The 20131-nt window shown below is 44.3% G+C and overlaps 2 protein-coding genes across 5 annotated transcripts in view; one reads left to right on the top strand and one right to left on the bottom strand.

Annotated features, from left to right (window-relative positions):
- The window catches only part of LOC126983350 (protein Smaug homolog 2-like), a 35701-nt gene extending 24266 nt beyond the window's left edge, over positions 1-11435 (bottom strand). For 2 of the 4 annotated variants that reach the window (XM_050836069.1, XM_050836070.1), the window contains exons 1-2: positions 11017-11134; positions 2842-3066 (exon numbers count right to left, since the gene is read on the bottom strand). In XM_050836069.1, the coding sequence (XP_050692026.1) occupies positions 2842-3066; positions 11017-11122 (331 nt within the window). In that variant the 5' untranslated portion in view covers positions 11123-11134. Of the gene's footprint in view, positions 1-2841; positions 3067-11016; positions 11135-11236; positions 11258-11278 lie in introns of those variants that run through there. The other 2 variants (XM_050836071.1, XM_050836072.1) reach the window with 2 other exon arrangements.
- Positions 11436-14488: 3053 nt separating this feature from the next.
- LOC126983352 (uncharacterized) lies at positions 14489-18340 on the top strand. The gene is made up of 3 exons (XM_050836076.1): positions 14489-14635; positions 14982-15163; positions 15814-18340. Exon 3 carries the CDS (start codon positions 16305-16307, stop codon positions 16683-16685), a length of 381 nt encoding a protein of 126 aa, XP_050692033.1. The 5' UTR covers positions 14489-14635; positions 14982-15163; positions 15814-16304; the 3' UTR covers positions 16686-18340.
- Positions 18341-20131: the final 1791 nt, after the last annotated feature.

The following is a 20131-nucleotide window of genomic DNA, read 5'->3' as shown; positions in this document are numbered from 1 at the left end:
TACATCAACGACGTGGATGTTGGACTCAATAACCGCATTAGTAAATTTGCAGACGACACAAAGATTGGTAACTCGGTTCTCACTGACGAAGACAGGCAAAGCCTCCAAGAGGATTTGCACAAAATTTCAGCTTGGTCGGATAGATGGGAGATGCCCTTTAACGTAGACAAGTGCCAGGTCCTTCAAGTTGGAACGAGGAATAAGAAGTTCGAATACGAAATGCGCGGCGTTAAACTCAAAAGCGTTCAATGCGTCAAAGACATGGGGGTCAAAATCGCGTCAAACCTCAAATTCTCACAGCAATGCATCGATGCAGCAAATAAAGCGAACAGAATGTTGGGCTTCATTAAAAGAAACTTTGTATTCAAGAATAAAGATGTAATACTGCTCTACAACAGTTTAGTCAGACCCCACTTGGAATATGCGGTACAGTTTTGGTCCCCCCACCATGCAAAGGATATAGCTAAATTAGAAGGTGTTCAGCGTCGGGCAACGAAAATGATCCCTTCCTTGCGCAACAAATCCTACGAAGATAGGATTTCTATCCTTAACATGTTCTCTTGAGAAACGTCGCCTCCGAGGAAAATTGATCGAATGTTTTAAAATACTTAATGGTTTCACGAATGTAGACAGATCAACATTGTTTATGATCGATGACAGTCTGCGCACGAGGAACAATGGCGTAAAACTCAGATGTAGACAAGTAAATTCAGATTGCACCAAATTTTTCTTCACCAACGTTGTAGTGCGAGAATGGAATAAGCTTCCGCCATCAGTGGTCCAGTGTAACACGATTGACTCCTTCAAAAATAAGCTCGACCGTCACTTCCTTCAACTTAATATCAACTAGAGTAGAAATGCAACGTTTTGGAGTCTTCTGATTAATGTAAAATCACTTAGGTTTAAGGACAGACCACCAAGTCTGGACCATGGGGTCTGTGTGGTCTGATTTTCTATGTAAATCTATGTAAATCTCTCTCTCTCTCTCTCTCTCTCTCTCTCTCTCTCTCACTCTCTCTCTCTCTCTCTCTCTCTCTCTCTCTCTCTCTCTCTCTCTCTCTCTCTCTCTCTCTCTCTCTCTCTCTCTCTCTCTCTCTCTCTCTCTCTCCCCTTACTTCCTTTACTCTCTCTCCCTCCTTACTTTTCTTCCTTCCCTCCTTCCTTCCTTCCTTCCTGCCTTCCCTTCCTTCATTCCACCTGACACCTTTTATAATTATTCTGATACACTTTGTTTTCCTTCTCGAGCGATCTTAATCTGGGTGTTGTTTATTAGCTATCATATTAAACAATTTGAGAACGTGTGAAGTATTTATTTATTTATCTCTAGTTTTTTGTCTGTGTCTGTTTGTCATTCTCGCTCTGTCTGTCTGTCTGTCTGTCTGTCTGTCTGTCTGTCTGTCTGTCTCTCATATTCATCTTTCGATCTCAATATTTAGGTTAATTTCAAAGTCCCCATAATGCAGTGACGTCACGGAGGGTCATGGGTCTCTCTCTCTCTCTCTCTCTCTCTCTCTCTCTCTCTCACACACACACACACACACACACAGAGGGTCCAAACCCGAATTATATTGCACTTACGAGAGAGAGAGAGAGAGAGAGAGAGAGAGAGAGAGAGAGAGAGGGTGAAAAGGAGGGAAGGAGGGAGGAAAGGGAAAGTTACCCAATGTTTTAAGGTCGCGCGCGCGCACAAACGCTTACACACACACACACACACACACACACACACACACACATACACAAAAGACAGACAAGACAAACGACATGACGCAACACACACACACACACACACACACACACACACACACACACACACACACACACACACACACATTGCAGTACGCACTCGAAATTTTTTACATAATATTCATAAAAAAAAAGATATTAAAATGAAAGGAGAAAGCAGATGAGGAGAAAGCAGCGAGTGAGAAAATCCCCCGACGAGACAGGTTCCCATTCTCCTCTGAACGCTGGATCACTGGGCATCTCTCTCTCTCTCTCTCTCTCTCTCTCTCTCTCTCTCTCTCTCTGATCTAATTTTGCATGTTTTTTTGTTGATTTATTAATTAGCTCACTTTTCTTTCATTAATTTATTCTCTCTCTCTCTCTCTCTCTCTCTCTCTCTCTCTCTCTCTCTCTCTCTCTCTCTCTCTCTCTCTCTCTAGATCTAATTTTGCATGTTTTTTTGTTGATTTATTAATTAGCTCACTTTTCTTTCATTAATTTATTCTCTCTCTCTCTCTCTCTCTCTCTCTCTCTCTCTCTCTCTCTCTCTCTCTCTCTCTCTCTCTAATTTTGCATGTTTTTTTTTTATTTATTAACTAGCTCACTTATCTTTAATTAATTCTCTCTCTCTCTCTCTCTCTCTCTCTCTGATCTAATTTTGCATGTTTTTTCTCTCTCTCTCTCTCTCTCTCTCTCTCTCTCTCTCTCTCTCTCTCTCTCTCTCTCTCTCTCTCTAGATCTAATTTTGCATGTTTTTTTGTTGATTTATTAAGTAGCTCACTTATCTTAAATTAATTCTCTCTCTCTCTCTCTCTCTCTCTCTCTCTCTCTCTCTCTCTCTCTCTCTCTCTCTCTCTCTCTCGATCTAATTTTGCATGGTTTTTTGTTGATTTATTAACAAGCTCACTTATCTTTAATTAATTCTCTCTCTCTCTCTCTCTCTCTCTCTCTCTCTCTCTCTCTCTCTCTCTCTCTCTCTCTCTCTCTCTCTCTCAGTGTGACAGATCGTAAACACACACACACACACGTCCTATTACCGAAATATATCAATTACTACTTCTACTACTACTACTACTACTACCACTACTACTATAACTCAAATCACGAATCAACACTCACCGGGGTCGTTAGCGTTGGCCTCGGTGGTGGAGAGGTCGTGGGCGGGGTCGTGGGCGGCGGCGTGGTTGAGGAGGTTGAGGAGGAAGCGGGCGGGCACGGGGGGGAGGCGGCGGATGAGGGAGTACACGACCACCACCTGCTCGGCCTCCGTCCACGCCTCCCACAGGCAGCCCAGACCCACCACCTGGTCCCTGAAGCGGCCACTCCCCAGGCCGCGCCCCATCCCTGAAGGCGAAGGAATGGAACACTTGGTTAGGTTAGGTTTACTTGGGTTGGATTCAGTCAGGTCAGGTTAGGTTATGTTAGGTTGGGATCAATAAGTTAGGTTAAGTTAAGTTGGGATCAGTCAGGTCAGGTTAGGTTAGGTTGGGATCAATCAGGTCAGGTTAGGTTAAGTTAGGTTGGGATCAGTCAGGTCAGGTTAGGTTAAGTTAGGTTGGGATCAATCAGGTCAGGTTAGGTTAAGTTAGGTTAGGTTAAGTTAGGTTGGGATCAATCAGGTCAGGTTAGGTTAAGTTAGGTTAGGTTAAGTTTGGTTGGGATCAGCCAGGTCAGGTTAGGTTAGGTTAGGTTGGATTCAGTCAGGTCAGGTTAGGTTAAGTTAGATTTAGTTAGGTCAGGTTGGGGTAGGTTTAGTTAGGTCAGGTTAGGTTAGCTTCAGTCAGGTCAGGTTAGACTAAGTTGGGTTCAGTTAGGTTGGGATCAGTCAGGTCGGGTTAGGTTAAGTTTGGTTAGGTTCAGTTAGGTCAGGATGGGGTAGGTTTAGTTAGGTCAGGTTAGGTTAGCTTCAGTCAGGTCGGGTTAGGTTAAGTTAGGTTAGGTTCAGTTAGGTCAGGTTGGGGTAGGTTTAGTTAGGTCAGGTTAGGTTAGGTTAAGTTAGGTCAGGTTACAGGAGACCGATAGGAGTCTCTAAGATAACAGCTCTTGTAAATCTATCACCCACACAATGCAGTGATTAAACTAAGAGAACAGGAACAATTAAACAAGTCTGCAGCATAATGTCATACGCGAGGTGCTCTTGTAAACTGATCACCATTTCATTTCACAGTTCCTATAGATTCACTTATGTTTTCTTCAAGGCATCAACTGTATGTAAAGTCACTGATGAAGAGAGAGGCTGGGAGGAGGAGGAGGAGGAGAGAGGAAGAGGAGCAGGAGGAGAGAGGAGGAGGAGGAATAGTACCACCAAAAACTGAGCTTGGCAGGGGGGCTGACACACATGAGGATACAGTAAGCGAGAGGAGGAGGAGGAGGAGGAGGAGGAGGAGGAGGAGGAGGAGGAGGAGGAGGAGGAGGAGGAGGAGGAGGAGGAGGAGTCACGTGACACCTACACTTATATCTTCCCTTCCCCCCTAAGGTTTCCCCCCCAGGGTGGACCATGTGGCAAAACACGACCCACGCCAACACCCTACTACTACTACTACTACTACTATTACTACTCTTATTATTATTATTAGTAGTAGTAGTAGTAGAAGTAGTAGGAGCATTATTTTTCCTTTTATTATTCACATTATTATCATTATTATTATTATTATTATTATTATTATTATTATCATCACCATCACCTTCACTGCTATTGCGAGACTCTGGTGGCTACATAAGCTCACTATATGAATCCACACTATTTAAAACGTCAGGGTTCTGGATTTAAAAAGCGAGTTGGCTATTCGAGTTCGCACCATTTCAATTTGCACTTTCGATACATGACGTCAATGGCCTTGTTGAGTTTTGTTTACGCTGGTCTGTTGTGTGCACTGAATTAGACCTGTTTGCCCTGCTAGATCAATTATGGATTTTATTTTATTTTTTTATTATTTCTTTTACAGTAAAGGAGACAGCACAAGGGCACACAAGAAAAGGAAACAATAATAGAAAAAGAAAAGCCCGCTACTCGCTGCTCCTGTAAAGAATCCGAAGAGGTGGCCGAAAGGGGGGTCAATTATGTGTGCGTTGAGGATGTTATAAGTCTCACACAATTCAGGATTCAACTGTGCCTACTACTTGATGTTCTAACTAACCTTCCACTCTTCATGACAGTTAACCCGTCCGCTGCGATTGGCACGGATTTCTCCCTCACTGGTAGCCTGGTAACATATAGTCCCAGGTCTTTCTTTGCCTCTGTGGTGGATAGTGGAGTGTTCCCCATATGGTATTGGTATGCTTGATATCCCCTCCCAAGGTGCAGAACTTTACATTTTTCTTCATTCAATTGTAGCAGCCACTTTTTGTTCCATTCCTGAAAGCTTGGTAATGTCTTCTTGTAGGAAATCCCCAGTGAAGGGGGTTAAGTGTCTCTGATAAGTGCATACATTAAGTGATATTTCAGGACAATGTGATGTATACAGTCCGGCACCAGGAGACTCAGGGCTGTATCACTAAACATTTTGTCACCCACGTAGCTACACACATTTAACAAGGCTTTCGTAGGGGTTGTGGGCATTTCCAGGGGTAGTTTTATGACCCTGGTGGTAGTTTGACCCTTCCTCTGTACCAATAACTTAAAAAAACACTCATGGGAACCCAATTGATCTCCTTTCTGGCCTTTTTAAATAGGTGATGTGAGAGGTGCATGTAGCTAACAGTACCAAACTCAATTCTTTCTTGGGGCCACTTTCAGTCACTTTGTTTTGATCGTTACCAATGGCGGCGATCGACGCTATAGTTTTCCACGTGAAACTGGCCTATGGGGTAGTGGCGGCTGCAGAGGAAGTGAGCGGTGTTGAGAGCGTGTGGCAAGGTGCAGGGCTAAGCTAACCCCGCAGCCGCCATTACCCCATTGGCCAGTTTTACGTGGAAATACTATAGCAGCGATCGGCACCATTGGTAACGATCAAAACAAACAAAATGACTGTGAAAGCGCCCCTTCGTCTCTCATGCAGCAGTCAGTCAAGTTTAGCCTTATTCCCATAGTGATTGAGTAATAGTTCATGTAATGTGCTGCATGCTGCCAGCCACCCAGACACATTCACTTCTTGCAGCGGTCATTCATGCAGCACTGAGTAAAGTTTAGTGTTGATTCAAGTATAAAACAACACGTCTTTGTTCACCATTTTTAAGTCACAGACCTGCTTCTGCATACATCATTTTCCCTCAGGCATTCAATGATGTTCACTACAGGTCAGGAAAATGAGCTAATGTCAGCTTCTAATTTTAAGGAGACGTGCGTTGTGGGTGTTTTTTTTATATCTTTTGTTTACCTATCGGTCTATCTGTCAAAAATTAATAGTATGAATAAATGTAAAGCAGCGCATGGCAGTGTGCATGATGCAATGAGCAGTACAGAACTTGAAGACCCCTAAAAGACAAGGTGCAGAGGGAGGGAGGGGGGCAAACACAGGTCCCGTTATGCAACACCCCAGGTCACCGGTGCCTGTGTGGGTGAGGCAACAACACTACTGCTGCTGGTCATCTTGGTCAGGCCTTTCACTGCCTATCTCACTGTGAAGGTCAATCTTAAACCAGACACATTTTTTCCCCTTATACTTAATGTCTATATACTCAAGCAAAACTCAAACTCATGTAAGAGTCGACCCCACAAAGCTATATTGCGTTCAACTGAAGAATGAAATTAATCCCTTTGAAACACAGCAGTGGTAGTAGTGGTGATAAAAGCTTGCTCACTATAATTATTTAAACACAGCAAAAACCTTTATATCCAGACTAATTTGGCCAAGGGCTGTTCAGAACGGTAAATTTTCTGGATACGTAAGTTTTTGCCACGATGACTGACGGCTTCCGAGTACCCCAAATAGCTAAGCTGAGGCATGGCCGATGATGAACACGACAGTTTTGGGCATAAAATGTAATAAATTATCCACCCAGAAATTCCCTGCATGTACTGTACATGCATATTATGTAAAGAGTAGCAGGTATATGAAGTACATAGTAACAGTATATTTTAGAATTAAATAAAAAAACCTTTACCACCCAAATCTGACACATGGAATCTGTCAGCTGTTCAGACAGTTGATACCTAAGAGGGAGGCTTGCTGCGGAGCCTTATCAGAGTTCTGTAGGCAAGTCCTGATGGATTACAAGGATGTGGTCAATCTCCTTCACTACCCCTCCATTTGCTATACCATGCCCAGCAGTGCAGCTCTGGAACCTGCAATTCTCTACCTTCTGGATCTCGTAAAACTCTGGAGAGACCTGTTGGTGTTGCTGGTACCAGGGCCATGGGGACCAACACTTAACTCACAGCCAGCCCCATCAGTGCCAGTAGTAGCAGCAGTCACTCAAGACAATGAGAGCATCCCGTGGGGGTCAGAAGGAGTGCACACTGCAATAAGAGATGTGAGGCCCAGGGTGTGCTTCAGCCTCACTCCACTGTATGCTCATCAATCAGAGAAACCTCAACAACAAATAGCTGCAGTTGGCTGGATATACATATAGTTAACCACCTAAGATGTGTATGCTCATGCCATATCAATAGTAGATGCACTCCCCACTACTGATCTCCCCACTGCAAGGCTTCCTCGTTTCAGAGTCCCACTAAATCATCATTCAATCTTCTGAATATATTCCGTAAAAGGCAGTCAGTGATCCTCTCAGCCTTTTTCTCCAGCTGTGGTGTTTTCTTCACAGTGGTTGGCGTGGTCAGTCTAGGCTTTAAATACTTGCAGTTTCTTGCATCACACATGCGCGGTTCAATTCCTTTCTGACAAATTCCGATGTAAAATGGTCAATATAGCAGGCAATACATATGCTACCTATTCATTATTTTAATAAATGGAGGTGGGGCCCTGGGACAGGGCCTAATGTAAGGTAGAGGTAAAGCTGGAAGCATAAGATAAGCTGCACATGACCTTAATGCTCATCTCCATCTCTTTGAGCCTTGAGCTTGGGACACGGGGCAAGTGTGGCATCCGGGTTGCCTCAGTTTACTTTCCCAGGTACCTGTTTATTGTCCAGCCCAAAGGAGGGTCATACTAACTCCTGTAATGTCAGGCATTCTGCAAAATGTCACTTAAAATTTCTGAAATGTCAGACAACATGGTCAAATATCATTTCAATTTAACAAACTCTCAGGTAACAGAGAAATGTTAGAAAGTACCTCACCAAGATTCAATGTGTGATGCCCTGAAGAACGTTCATAATAATAGGAATTGTCCTGAAACGGACCAAACAGGTGATGAGCAGGATAGAGCATCTACTTGGCTGATTCAGTGATGGCTGTGGCTGTGGAACCAAAGCCATAGTGCTACATTTGTTGTAAGTGGAGTCACTACAGATGGACAAACAACAGCTGACAAAGTGCAAACCACATACTGAAGCTACGTATCAACTGGCAGGCAGTGGCCGAGTGGTCAGCATGCGGCGTGGTGAGCCTAATGACTAGGTTTGAGTCCTACTGAAACACTCTGATTCTTCAAACCATCGCTGAGTGGCGAAAGATTACCCACATGCTGCCCAGATCTTCAATCAATCCTAACTTCAGCAACTTCGGTCAAGAGGAGCACCGGGGGGGTAGCATGGGCCAAGCCAGAGTCATATATCACGGCAGCCACTGTCAATAAAGTAAGCCTGCGCCACTGATGGGCGGGGGTCGTTGAAGAGGACCCTCAAGACAGCCTACTGGTGCTATAGGCAGAACCTAAAAAAATATAATAATAAATAAATAAATAAGTAAATATTTAAAAAAATCACATGCAATTTCAACATTGATTGACAAGCAGCACAAAGTCATGAAGTGAAAAAATATGCCAATGCCAAGCGTGCTTCCATCAACAGAGGGAATAACAGGTTGGCTTCAGGATTAAAATGATATATTCAGTTTCTGCAGCTGCTCGAGGCAACTGTCCTGATGACCAACACTGTCATCACTGAGCCCACTTCATTCATACTACAAAGACCTGCAATATAAAATCAACATCATTTTCCACAGACAGGAATTTGAGTCACCACAACATCTGGTGGAGGGAAGAAGCCTCACCAAGTTAAACAGAAGGCAAAGGTAACAATGGAGACATATACTAAGATGTGTGTGGCACTGCCTTGGTGCTCATCTCCATCACACTGGCTCCTGAGCCTCTGGCAGGTGATAACCCATTACACTAGGACACAGAGTCAGTAAACATCTAGGTTAACAAAGTTTACCTTCCCCAGGTTTCCCCAGGTGGTGGCTAAGTGTTTAGTGTGCCAGTGCCGTGTCCAGGAGGACGTGGATTCACATCCTGCCCACCGCCACAAGCTGGGATTTTTCAGTCACAGCCGAGTGGCCTAAGACTACCCACATGCTGTCCTGGACGCCACCTATCAACCCAGACTCTAGATTCTCTCTCTACAGAGAGGATCAAAGATGAGCTCTGGAGGGCAGCATGTGCCAAGCAGGATGGCAGCACTACAAACACTTGCCTACGTCATAACAACATGGAGCCGACCATCAGGCATTCCCAAGAAAGCTTACCGGAGCCATAGGCAGAAACATATAAAAAAGAAAACCAACCAGCCCAAAAGGGAGGATGAAAAGCTGGGCTGGGATTTGAACCCAGTTGCACAGGTTCGTAGTTAGGCATGCTAACCTCTGCACCACAAAAGCGCTAAAGGCTAACCCACAACCAGAGTCAAGCGCACCCTTCCTTCCATCGATTAGGCTAGAAACAGGAGACAGTCCTGCATGTGGGAAAAAAGGAAAGTGAAAACTACCACAACAACCATCCGGCCATACATCAAAATAAATGAACAATTGCTCTTTTCTGTTATGTGCTGCCTAATGCACCAGTAGGCTCTCTTGAGGGTCCGGGTTGATGGGGCCAGCTCTATAGTGGCACAGGCGAACTTTATATTAAGTCACAGCTATCATATATGACTTGCTTGGCCCATGCTTCCTCCCTCAGTGCTCTTGACTAAAGTTGCTGAAGTTAGGGCTGGTTGAAGATCTGGACAGCATGCAGGTAATCTTCTGCCTCTCGGTGATGCTTGAAAATTGTTAGCATCTTGCGGAGGGACTTGAACCTGGGTCCTCTGAATCACCACGTCCGTGTGCTAATCACTCAGCCACCGCCTCTTATATACATGAGGTGAAAAAAATTATTGTGCTGCAGTACATTAGTGAATTAAGATATTTCAATAAGGACACCATGTGGGCCTTTCAACACATCATATCATTTTTTTTAATAGAATATTCACAAACATTTACTCTCTTACTTAATATATTGGAAATTTTTAATGACATTTCTCTTGATTTAGTTGATATCCCAACGTTTCAATAATTTAGGTGACATTTAGTTATCTTAACTGATGTCAGAATTACTGTGAAAGAGGTGTTAATGTCTATGACTTCACCTGTCTCACAATGGCATATGAACCTGTTTATTTCTGATTAGTTTTGATGCGTTTTTAATTATATAATATGCCAATTATTCTTTGCAGAAATCACAAGACCACAAGGAAGGTGGACTTTGCTGCCACCGGAGTTAAGCCAACACCTTAACCACCATGTTGAAAATGGTGTATTGCAAAGCATATCAGAAGTATTTATCTATGATATTTTGGCTTGACACATTTAAACAAACTTAACACCACCTCCTAATGAGGGGAAGTCACCTCCTCTCGCTCACCCATTATTTTAACCAAACCAAACATCATTTCTAACGAGAGGGCTTCGTCAACTCTTTTTTGACCACCCCCAATTTAAACATTTCTGCAGAAGAGACGAATATTAAGACAAGACATATCAGAAAAGTGTCAAACTCCACAGTATTATGGGTGCAAAACTAGATAAATACAGTTTTTGCTGGTCACTTCTCCCTCCCTCCCACCACCACAAACACAATGGTAGTCTTGGGATATGACTTAGCATCAGCTACCACTTGCTTCTGTATAGTACTTTGAGTTTACAGCTTCTATTTAACTTCTAATCCTTTGCACTGTAATATATAAATTCTTCAACTTCAGGCAAGCACTACAGCATGAACTCTCACACAAGGCAGGATGTCAGTAAATACCCACTCCCTTCCTTACCCTGTCATGCGTCTCTCCCTCCCTGCCCCTGTCCAAATCCAGTCAAGCACTTCTCCCTCCCTCTCTCCTTCCCTCTTGTCTCACACCTTCCTCTACTTTACACCCAGCAACACTTTCCAATAAAACCACAACACACACACACACACACACACACACACACACACACGAAGAAAAATAAATAAAAGTGCCCTCCCTTGCCCTCCACTCCCTGACCTTGGCCGCTGCTCCACTTCATTCCCCACTCTACACCCGATGCCAGGGAGTGCCACGGGGCCAGGCACACGCCCGCCCCGGCACACACAGCCCCGTGACGCATCATGAGTCCCCGCAAAACACTCGTGGCGGTGACAAAGTAAGGCCATTTCGCACCCCTTCCCTGGCACTGGCACTGGACTCTGGCACTGCTCTAGTTTCGCTCCCAGGGCTCTCGTACTTGTGTTATCCGTCCCCCACGCGCCTCCGGTCCGCCGCTCACCTTCCTCCTTATTTCAGACCATCCGTGACGAGAAATCCTTGAGAAGTCGCCGAAAAGTCACCGAAATCCACGCTGAAGAGGGTGTTGTGAAGGCTGTGATTGCTGCCCCTCGCCGCCTGGGGTGCCGCGCGCTCTTCTGAAAGGCTGTAAACACCAGCAGGGGAGGGCAGGTACCGGTACCGGGCTGATCGGTACCGGTACCAAAAATCCTGCCAGTTCCCTGACTACTCGGACACCGCCTCCCCAATAGCGTTTAGCCTATATATATGTCATCAGTAATTTATTGATGAAAAAATATAAATGGCTTAAAAATAAATTCACATACATACACGATTTATGTCTTCTAAGAAAGCTATTTATTACCATAACACATTCTTAACAACATCATTTTAATCCAGCAAACACAGAAGGAACGACATTTGAATCCCTCGGCAAGAAGATTTGGACCTGACGGATTGCACAAATAAATGAGGTGACAAAATCATGGAGGCGGCAGGGCGGCGCCAGCATGACCCGGCTGAGAGGAGAGACGGCAGAGATAGGCCGATGCCACGATCCTTGCCGATACCGATACCGATACTACAAATATAGACCTATACTGCCGGTAACGATGCCGATATCGGTACTATCGGCACATCTCTAGATAGCAACTTGAAAGGAGCCGGGAAGACGCAGCGGTGGGCGGCCATAAATATTACATGTTACCGGTGACACTAGCGGCATCACCTATTAATAATGAAGCAATACTCGGCCCTGGTGGCACCTTACTGGTACCGGTGGCGACACTATAAATTATAATAAGCGTATTGACACTGAAGTGATACCAATTTTACCGGTACTCAAATTAACGGTACCAGTCCACTCTTAGTAAATACGGTATTAACTTACATTTTTACATCCTGTACCGCTTCTGAAATTGATCATTTTGCGTTGATATTGCATGAAATATATAGATAAATTTGAGCTGTGGTTTTATTTGCTCTAGTTTGTGCATACCGAGGCGTGGAGACCGAGGTGGGAATAGTGCTGGAACGTGCGAGGGAGGGGAATGAATGGAGCGGTGACGTCATGGCTGCTATTCATAACAAACACGCCCACGCCCCGCCCACGCCCACACGCCCGCCCACGCCCACGCCCGCGCCCCCACTCATTCATAACAGTCATAGCAAACTCAATGCACCCCCAGTCATCCATTCTTAGCAACACGCCTACGGCCACGCTCACGCCCACGCCCACACCACACCCACTCCCACCGCCCCATTCCCCTCTAAAACGCCCTTACCTACATCACCGCCCCCTCTTACGCACCCTTACCCACTCCCAAGCTCACGCAGCCACTCACGCCCACGCTCCCACCCACGCCCACGAAACGCCCCCGCTTTCTTCGCTTACATCAGTCATATTGGAAGGCCAAAAGAGAGCGTCCACTGAGTGTTTCTATACGTTCATGGTGCATAAACTACCACCAGGGTCATACAACCACCCATGAAATGCCCACAGTTCCTACGAAAGCCTTGTTAAATGTATGTGCTTGGGCGCCGAAAGATATAACCCTCAATCTTTGTATGTGGAGAGGAAGCCATTATCATACTGTTTCTGGCGTCACGTGAAGGTATAGACAAAACATACGACGCATTCACTATACCGTAATGACTTGGGCAGCCTACGTGGTCCTGTTATGCAGCAAATGTGGGCTTCACTCGCGAAAATAACACGCAGCAGCCCGTACAGTTAAATAAATCTCAATACTTGCTTGGACTAAACGTATTCAGGGATGTTTTACACGTCTAGATCTCCCTCCACATCCCTGTAGGCCCGAGGGTAGGCTAATCTTTGAGGGTCACATTCTTAAACATTTCAGTGCCAGAGCTCACATATTTGACAAGGCTTTCGTAGGAGTTTTGTTTATTTCCATGGGTAGTTTTATGATCCTGGAGGTAATTTGACTATTCTTCTGTACCATGAACCTAGAAAAGCGCTCATGAGAACCCGACTGTTTTATATTTTGGCCTTTGGAAACAGTTGATGTGAATGACGTTAGTTAATAAGAATACCGACGTAATAGTTCAACATGACTCATCTGCTTGCATTTGTCATTGGTGCAGAGGTGGCCATGACTTGTGTTTACGCCTGCTTGTGGTGGAGTCCATGCCCAGGCCTCTCCCCAAGGTATAATCCTGCCTCCAACCCTTCTACTCCTCCTCCTCCTCCTCGCCGCCCGCATAATCCTTCCCTATAAAGCTCTGATGGGACAATATGAAATAAAAGAAGAAAACACCGAGCATTCTTGAGAGAGTTTTCTGGCAAAGTCACAAGTGCAACATAAACTTCGATAAAATGTCTCCCTCGATCGTTTTTTTATATAGATTTGATTAGGTTTTCATTTGGTAGATATACAGTTTACAGAGGATAACACATACACACACACACACACACACACACACACCAGGCACATATCTATCGTTTCCTTTTGATTATAAGAAGGCTTTTAACTGGTATGTTTAAGACTAATTTTATCTCGCTCTTTCTGTATATACATAAATATATACAAACATACACATATAGCTACATACACACATACATACATACATACATAGCCTACAGACAGACAGACGGACATACGGATAGACGGACAGACGGATAGACAGTCAGACAGCCACACAGTACATAGCCTACATATACTGTTTCCGCAGATCCAGCCGGTAAAGCAATGTAACGTTTTAATATGGTATCCTCGATCTTTTTTTTTGTGTGTATTCTTTTCTTAAATATGAATAAAATCAAATGATATACGATATTATAAGTCATAAAGTAATTCAATTATATATATAGGCCATATACATTACTATATTTATTGTTCGGAAGTGACCGCATCCTTTGCTGTAGTTATCTTTGAAGAATCAGATAAGTACAATAAGACACACTACTATTACATTTTTATCCTCTTATCGCTCCCCGCGTCTCATGACACTCTGCCCACCCCCCGTGAACGCTCGGTCCACCCCGCTACACACACACACACACACACACTGAGGGGGCCATGCATTAACACCCCCATGGGGCCATAGCCCTACCCAAAGGTTCCCTTGATCTCAACGTTCCTGCAGTATAATTTGTTAAAGTTTTCCTGCTAACGTGATGACGTCAATCGAAGTGGGATGACTGCCGCATTGCACTCCAGAACGTGTAGAATAAATGAAGGCTGGACACAACGAACCTCGCTTACGTACTTCCCTCGAAAGATCAGGCTGAAGCTGGCCTGCGTGGCGCTGCGAGCGAGCGAGACGTAGTGGCTGGGCAGCGCCCGTGGTGAGCTGACGCAGCACAAACTGCCCACCAGACGAACGGACACACAAGGTAAGAAGGAGAATGCAAGAGTCGGTAAAGTTATCGTTAGAAAACGAATGTAAAAGTTCTTCCTTGTGGAAGATGAGCAAGTGGAAAAGACGACTGAGTGGAAAGCAAGCAAGTTTGTTAAATAAGTGTAAATAAGTGTGTACATCATCATCATCATCATTGGTCGTTATTAGTTCATTACGGGACAAAATCTTTTCCCAACGTCCCCAGCCTCTCTGTCTGATGTTACAGTGTGCTCCAACCAGCTCCAGCAGAGATTTTACTTTCAACTCTTTACCTGGTTCTGTCTTATGCTAGTGTATTCCATCCTGCTCCTGCAAAAGTTCCAACTTCATCTTTGCTCCAGACGGAAGGATCAAGAGAAGAAAGACGTACTACTAAGCAAAATAAGAGCGGCTGAAGTCACAAGAGGAGCAAGATGCCGGGACCTTACTTCGGACACCACGAGAAATGCTACTCCGTGGACAACAAGTGTTACTGCACCAACTCGGCACCCCTGCGCCTGCCCCCTGAAGCCCCCATCACCAGGTTAGTTATCCCAAAGACCTGTTCAGCGTATACCTTCAAGAGAATACCCCCCGCCACATCCTGTATGTGATCCTGTAAGGCAGTATAGCTCGTGTGACAGCCATCGCCAACCCCTTAACTGTAGGTTGGATGTAGGAATGCCTGAACCCCCTCGAAAATTATTATTATTATTATTATTATTATTATTATTATTATTATTATTATTATTATTATTATTATTATTATTATTGTTGCAGACAGGTACAAACGCACATTCGTAACATTATTATTATTATTATTATTATTATTATTATTATTATTATTATTATTATTATTATTATTATTATTATTATTATTATTATTATTATTATTATCATTACTATTATTATCATTATCATTATTATTATTATTATTATTATTATTATTATTATTATTATTATTATTATTATTATTATTAGTAGTAGTAGTAGTAGTAGTAGTAGTATAAACGAGTGTACACTCTATATTTCTTATCAATAACTAATGTTTAAATTAATTTCCACCATCAATATCATTATTATTATTATTATTATTATTATTATTATTATTAGTAGTAGTAGTAGTAGCAGCAGTATAAACGAGTATACACTCTATATTTCTTATCTACAACTATTGTTCAAATCCACTTCCAGCGTGAACACTCCTGCTGACCGCATCATCGCCGCCTACAAGTACAAGCCGCCGCAACCCAAGACTCCTCCTGCCCCGACAGCCTCAGCGCCATCCTCGGGCATGACAGACGTCCTTGGTATGCAGGCAAGACCCCCGGGACACTCACCTTACCCTAGTGCGCCCCCCGGAGGCTATGGTTCACGGGACTACTTGGGTCAAAAGCAAAGTGTCCCGTGGCAGTATTATGTCTCCTTGGCTTTGGCGGGGCAAGACGGGCGGGGCGCTCAGCCAGGACACAGTGCTGGGGCCATGGTGAGCCAAGACCGTGTGCCTGGGGCCATGGCGACGCAGGGACACTACGTTCCTCCCGGGATCAAGATGACTCAAGGCGTTCCCCAAGTACGTGTTTCCGTCGCCACTGTTCCTCACGGACAAAATGTTCCCGGAGCTACAGTGAGTCAAGCTCCTCAAGTTCCACGTGTTCCCGGGACCACACTTCCCCAAGGACACCATGCTCCTCAAGGACACCATGCTCCTCAAGGACACCATGTTCCTCAAGGACACCATGCTCCCCAAGGACACCATGCTCCTCAGGGACACCATGCTCCCCAAGGACACCATGTTCCTCAAGGACACCATGCTCCCCAAGGACACCATGTTCCTCAAGGACACCATGCTCCCCAAGGACACCATGTTCCTCAAGGACACCATGCTCCCCAAGGACACCATGTTCCTCAAGGACACCATGCTCCCCAAGGACACCATGTTCCTCAAGGACACCATGCTCCCCAAGGACACCATGTTCCTCAAGGACACCATGCTCCCCAAGGACACCATGTTCCTCAAGGACACCGTGTTCCTCACGGACAAAATGTTCCCGGAGCTACAGTGAGTCAAGCTCCTCAAGTTCCACGTGTTCCCGGGACCACACTTCCCCAAGGACACCATGCTCCTCAAGGACACCATGCTCCTCAGGGACACCATGCTCCTCAAGGACACCATGCTCCTCAAGGACACCATGCTCCTCAAGGACACCATGCTCCTCAAGGACACCATGCTCCTCAAGGACACCATGCTCCTCAAGGACACCGTGTTCCTCAAGGACAAAATGTTCCCCAAGGACACCATGCTCCCCAAGTATCCAATGTTCCTCAAGTACCCAGTGTTCCTCAAGGACCCAATGCTCCACAAAGACATTATCTTCCTCAAGGTCAAAATGTGCCACAAGGAAACAATGTTCCACCTGGACCCAGTACTCCACAAGGACGCATTGCTCCACAAGGACATAGTGTTCCACAAGGACACAGTGTTCCACAAGGACAAATTGCTCCACAAGGACACAATGTTTCCCAAGCTCCACGTGTTCCTGGTTCCACGGTGGATCACAGACATGCTATACCCAGTACCGCGGTGAATCAGGGACATACCGCTCTGGGCACCACTCTGCACCAAGGTCAGACTGGCACACCCGGTCCACGCGGAGTTCCGGTGGCGCAGAGTTTTCCTGGTTGGCCGAGTTCCTCGATTGCACAGAACGTTAAGGCAGGTTTCCCGGTAGTCTCAAACGTTCCAGGCGCACAAACGTTCCCGGTGACACAGCACATCCACAGGTACCCTTACATGCCCAACCCTATGGCGATGAAGATGGCTCAAATAACCCGGGGTATGCCGGAGGGGAACGCAGCGCAGTGAGTGCCAGCGGAGAGATTGTGCAAGGAGGAAGGAACGAGGGAACAGTGGAACATACTAGATCAATGTGAAGAGCAGTGGGTGGAACAGTGGAACAAACGAGATTAATGTGAAGAGCAGTGGGTGGAACAGTGGAACAAACTAGATTAATGTGAAGAGCAGTGGGTGGAACAGTGGAACAAACGAGATTAATGTGAAGAGCAGTGGGTGGAACAGTGGAACAAACGAGATTAATGGGAAGAGCAGTGGGTGGAACAGTGGAACAAACGAGATTAATGGGAAGAGCAGTGGGTGGAACAGTGGAACAAACTAGATCAATGTGAAGAGCAGTGGGTGGAACAGTGGAACAAACGAGATTAATGTGAAGAGCAGTGGGTGGAACAGTGGAACAAATTGGAACACTAGCAACAGAAGCGAAATTGACCTATCTTTCGGCCACTTCTCTAACTCTTAGGACCAGTGGGTAGAGGCTTGTTTTTCATTATTGTTTTCTTTTTTTTTATATGCCCTTAATCTGACTCCTTTGCTGTAAAAAAAAAGTGAAAAAATCGAAAACAATATGAAAAGCAGTGTGGATAGAAGCGAGTGAATGTATATATTAAAAGTATGATAAATTTACTGGGGGAAAAAAAAAATAATAATAATATTACTTATAATGGTCAATAAAACTATTGTATAATGTGCCCTCAATATGATATAATCTAAATGTGATACTGACGATGTGTGTGTGTGTGTGTGTGAGAGAGAGAGAGAGAGAGAGAGAGAGAGAGAGAGAGAGAGAGAGAGAGAGAGAGAGAGAGATGCTGGTATTGCAAGCTATCAATAGATTCTGTAAATAAAAAGAAATGTAAAATATTATAGTGAGTCTTCTTCTTCCCTCCTCCTCCTCCTCCTCCTTTTCTCCTTACTCTTATTCTTTTTCTTCATTACACACGTACAAACAAACACGTCTCCGGATGTATCAAGACCCAACAGGAAAAAACAAAATCTGACTCAACTCATAAACGTTTGTTGGATCGTGTTATCTTATCTTCTTCTTCCTCCTCCTCCTCCTCCTCCTTCTCCTCCTAATCCTAAGCCACCTTATAATCCTCCACTCGATCCTCCTCTTCATTCTCCTTGTTCTTATTCTTCTTCTCCTCCTCCTCCTAACCCTTCTTTTTCTTCTTCTTCTTCTTCTACTACTACTACTACTACTACTACTACTACTACCATTACTACTTCCCTCAGTAATATTTTTCCGTCCGGGGAGAAGTGAGGGGAACAGGAAACCACCACCACCACCACCATCACCACCACCACCACCAACAACAACAACAACAGCCCCCTCGTCAGGAGAGTCAGTGTGTCCCGACGGAACCGCTTCCTTCGCCCCTTCCGGAGATTAGAACCAAGAGGGGAAGGAGACCGGATACTTTTTCTTTCTTTCCTACTTTCATTCTTTCCTTCTTTCTTTCTTTCTTTCTTTCTTTCTCGCCTTCATCATCGTCATCATCATCATCGTCATTATTTTCTTTTTTTTTGTCTTTCCTCTTTTTTTTTTCTTTCTTTCTTTCTTTTTTATTAATTCTTTCTTTCTTCCTTTTTTTCCTTTCTCTTTCTTTCGTCTTTTCTTTCTCTCTTTCCTTCTTTCTTTCTTTCTTTTCTACTTCATCATCATCATCATCATTATCAATCTGTTATCTCTCTCTCTCTCTCTCTCTCTCTCTCTCTCTCTCTCTCTGTCCGTCTCTTTATGATATGTAATTTGGATTAATTGTCTTCTAAAAATAAAAAAAATCAGCAGAGTCAGAGAGAAACAGGAGTAAAAAGTACGAGAGGAGGTTCAAAACACCTACCAAGAGAGAGAGAGAGAGAGAGAGAGAGAGAGAGAGAGAGAGAGAGAGAGAGAGAGAGAGAGTTACGACGAATGACGCAAAGCTAACATCCCATCACGTACACTTACAGGATAATCCGTCACTGGGCTACATAGAGATTACCTTTTTCTAATACGTCCATATCCTTTCCTCGTATATACTCGCACACACTCCAAAACAAAAAAGCAATCGATATATCTGAGCGTATAACTAATTACAGATGATAAGCCAGAGATATAGAGTGGCAAGCATATCGGTATCCTCAGACGCTTCCATCTCCCACATCAACTATTGTTAAACGTCAAAAAGGATATTAATCGGGTCTTCATTAGTGTTTTTTCAGAATCATAGCATAAAAGAAGGGTCTGACTACCACCAGGGCCATAAAACTACCCCTGGAAATGCCCCAAAAACTCCCACGATAGCCTTGTCAAATATGTGTGCTGGTGCGCCGATAGGTTTGATAATATGGCCTCGGGTTATGGCAGGAGAACCAATTGATGATATTATGAGCATTTACCTGAGCAGGATGGAACACATTACCAACAGAGAGGAAGTCGGAGAACGTTGGAAAAGGTCTTTGTTCTGTAGTGGAATGATATATGATGATGATGGTATACCTAACAAATAACTTATACGTCAATCAAGCTGTATATCTAAACAAGTACGATACCAACAGAGAGGAAGTCGGAGAACGTTGGAAAAGGCCATTGTTCTGTAGTTGAATTGTAATGGGTGACAATGATGATGATGATGATGATGATGGTATATCTAACAAATAACAGGTACATCA

The sequence above is a fragment of the Eriocheir sinensis genome, chromosome 53 (assembly GCF_024679095.1).
Source record: "Eriocheir sinensis breed Jianghai 21 chromosome 53, ASM2467909v1, whole genome shotgun sequence".
Lineage (NCBI taxonomy): Eukaryota > Metazoa > Arthropoda > Malacostraca > Decapoda > Varunidae > Eriocheir > Eriocheir sinensis.
Note: the sequence above shows the minus strand (reverse complement) of the source record. Positions and strands in the feature narration are given on the sequence as shown.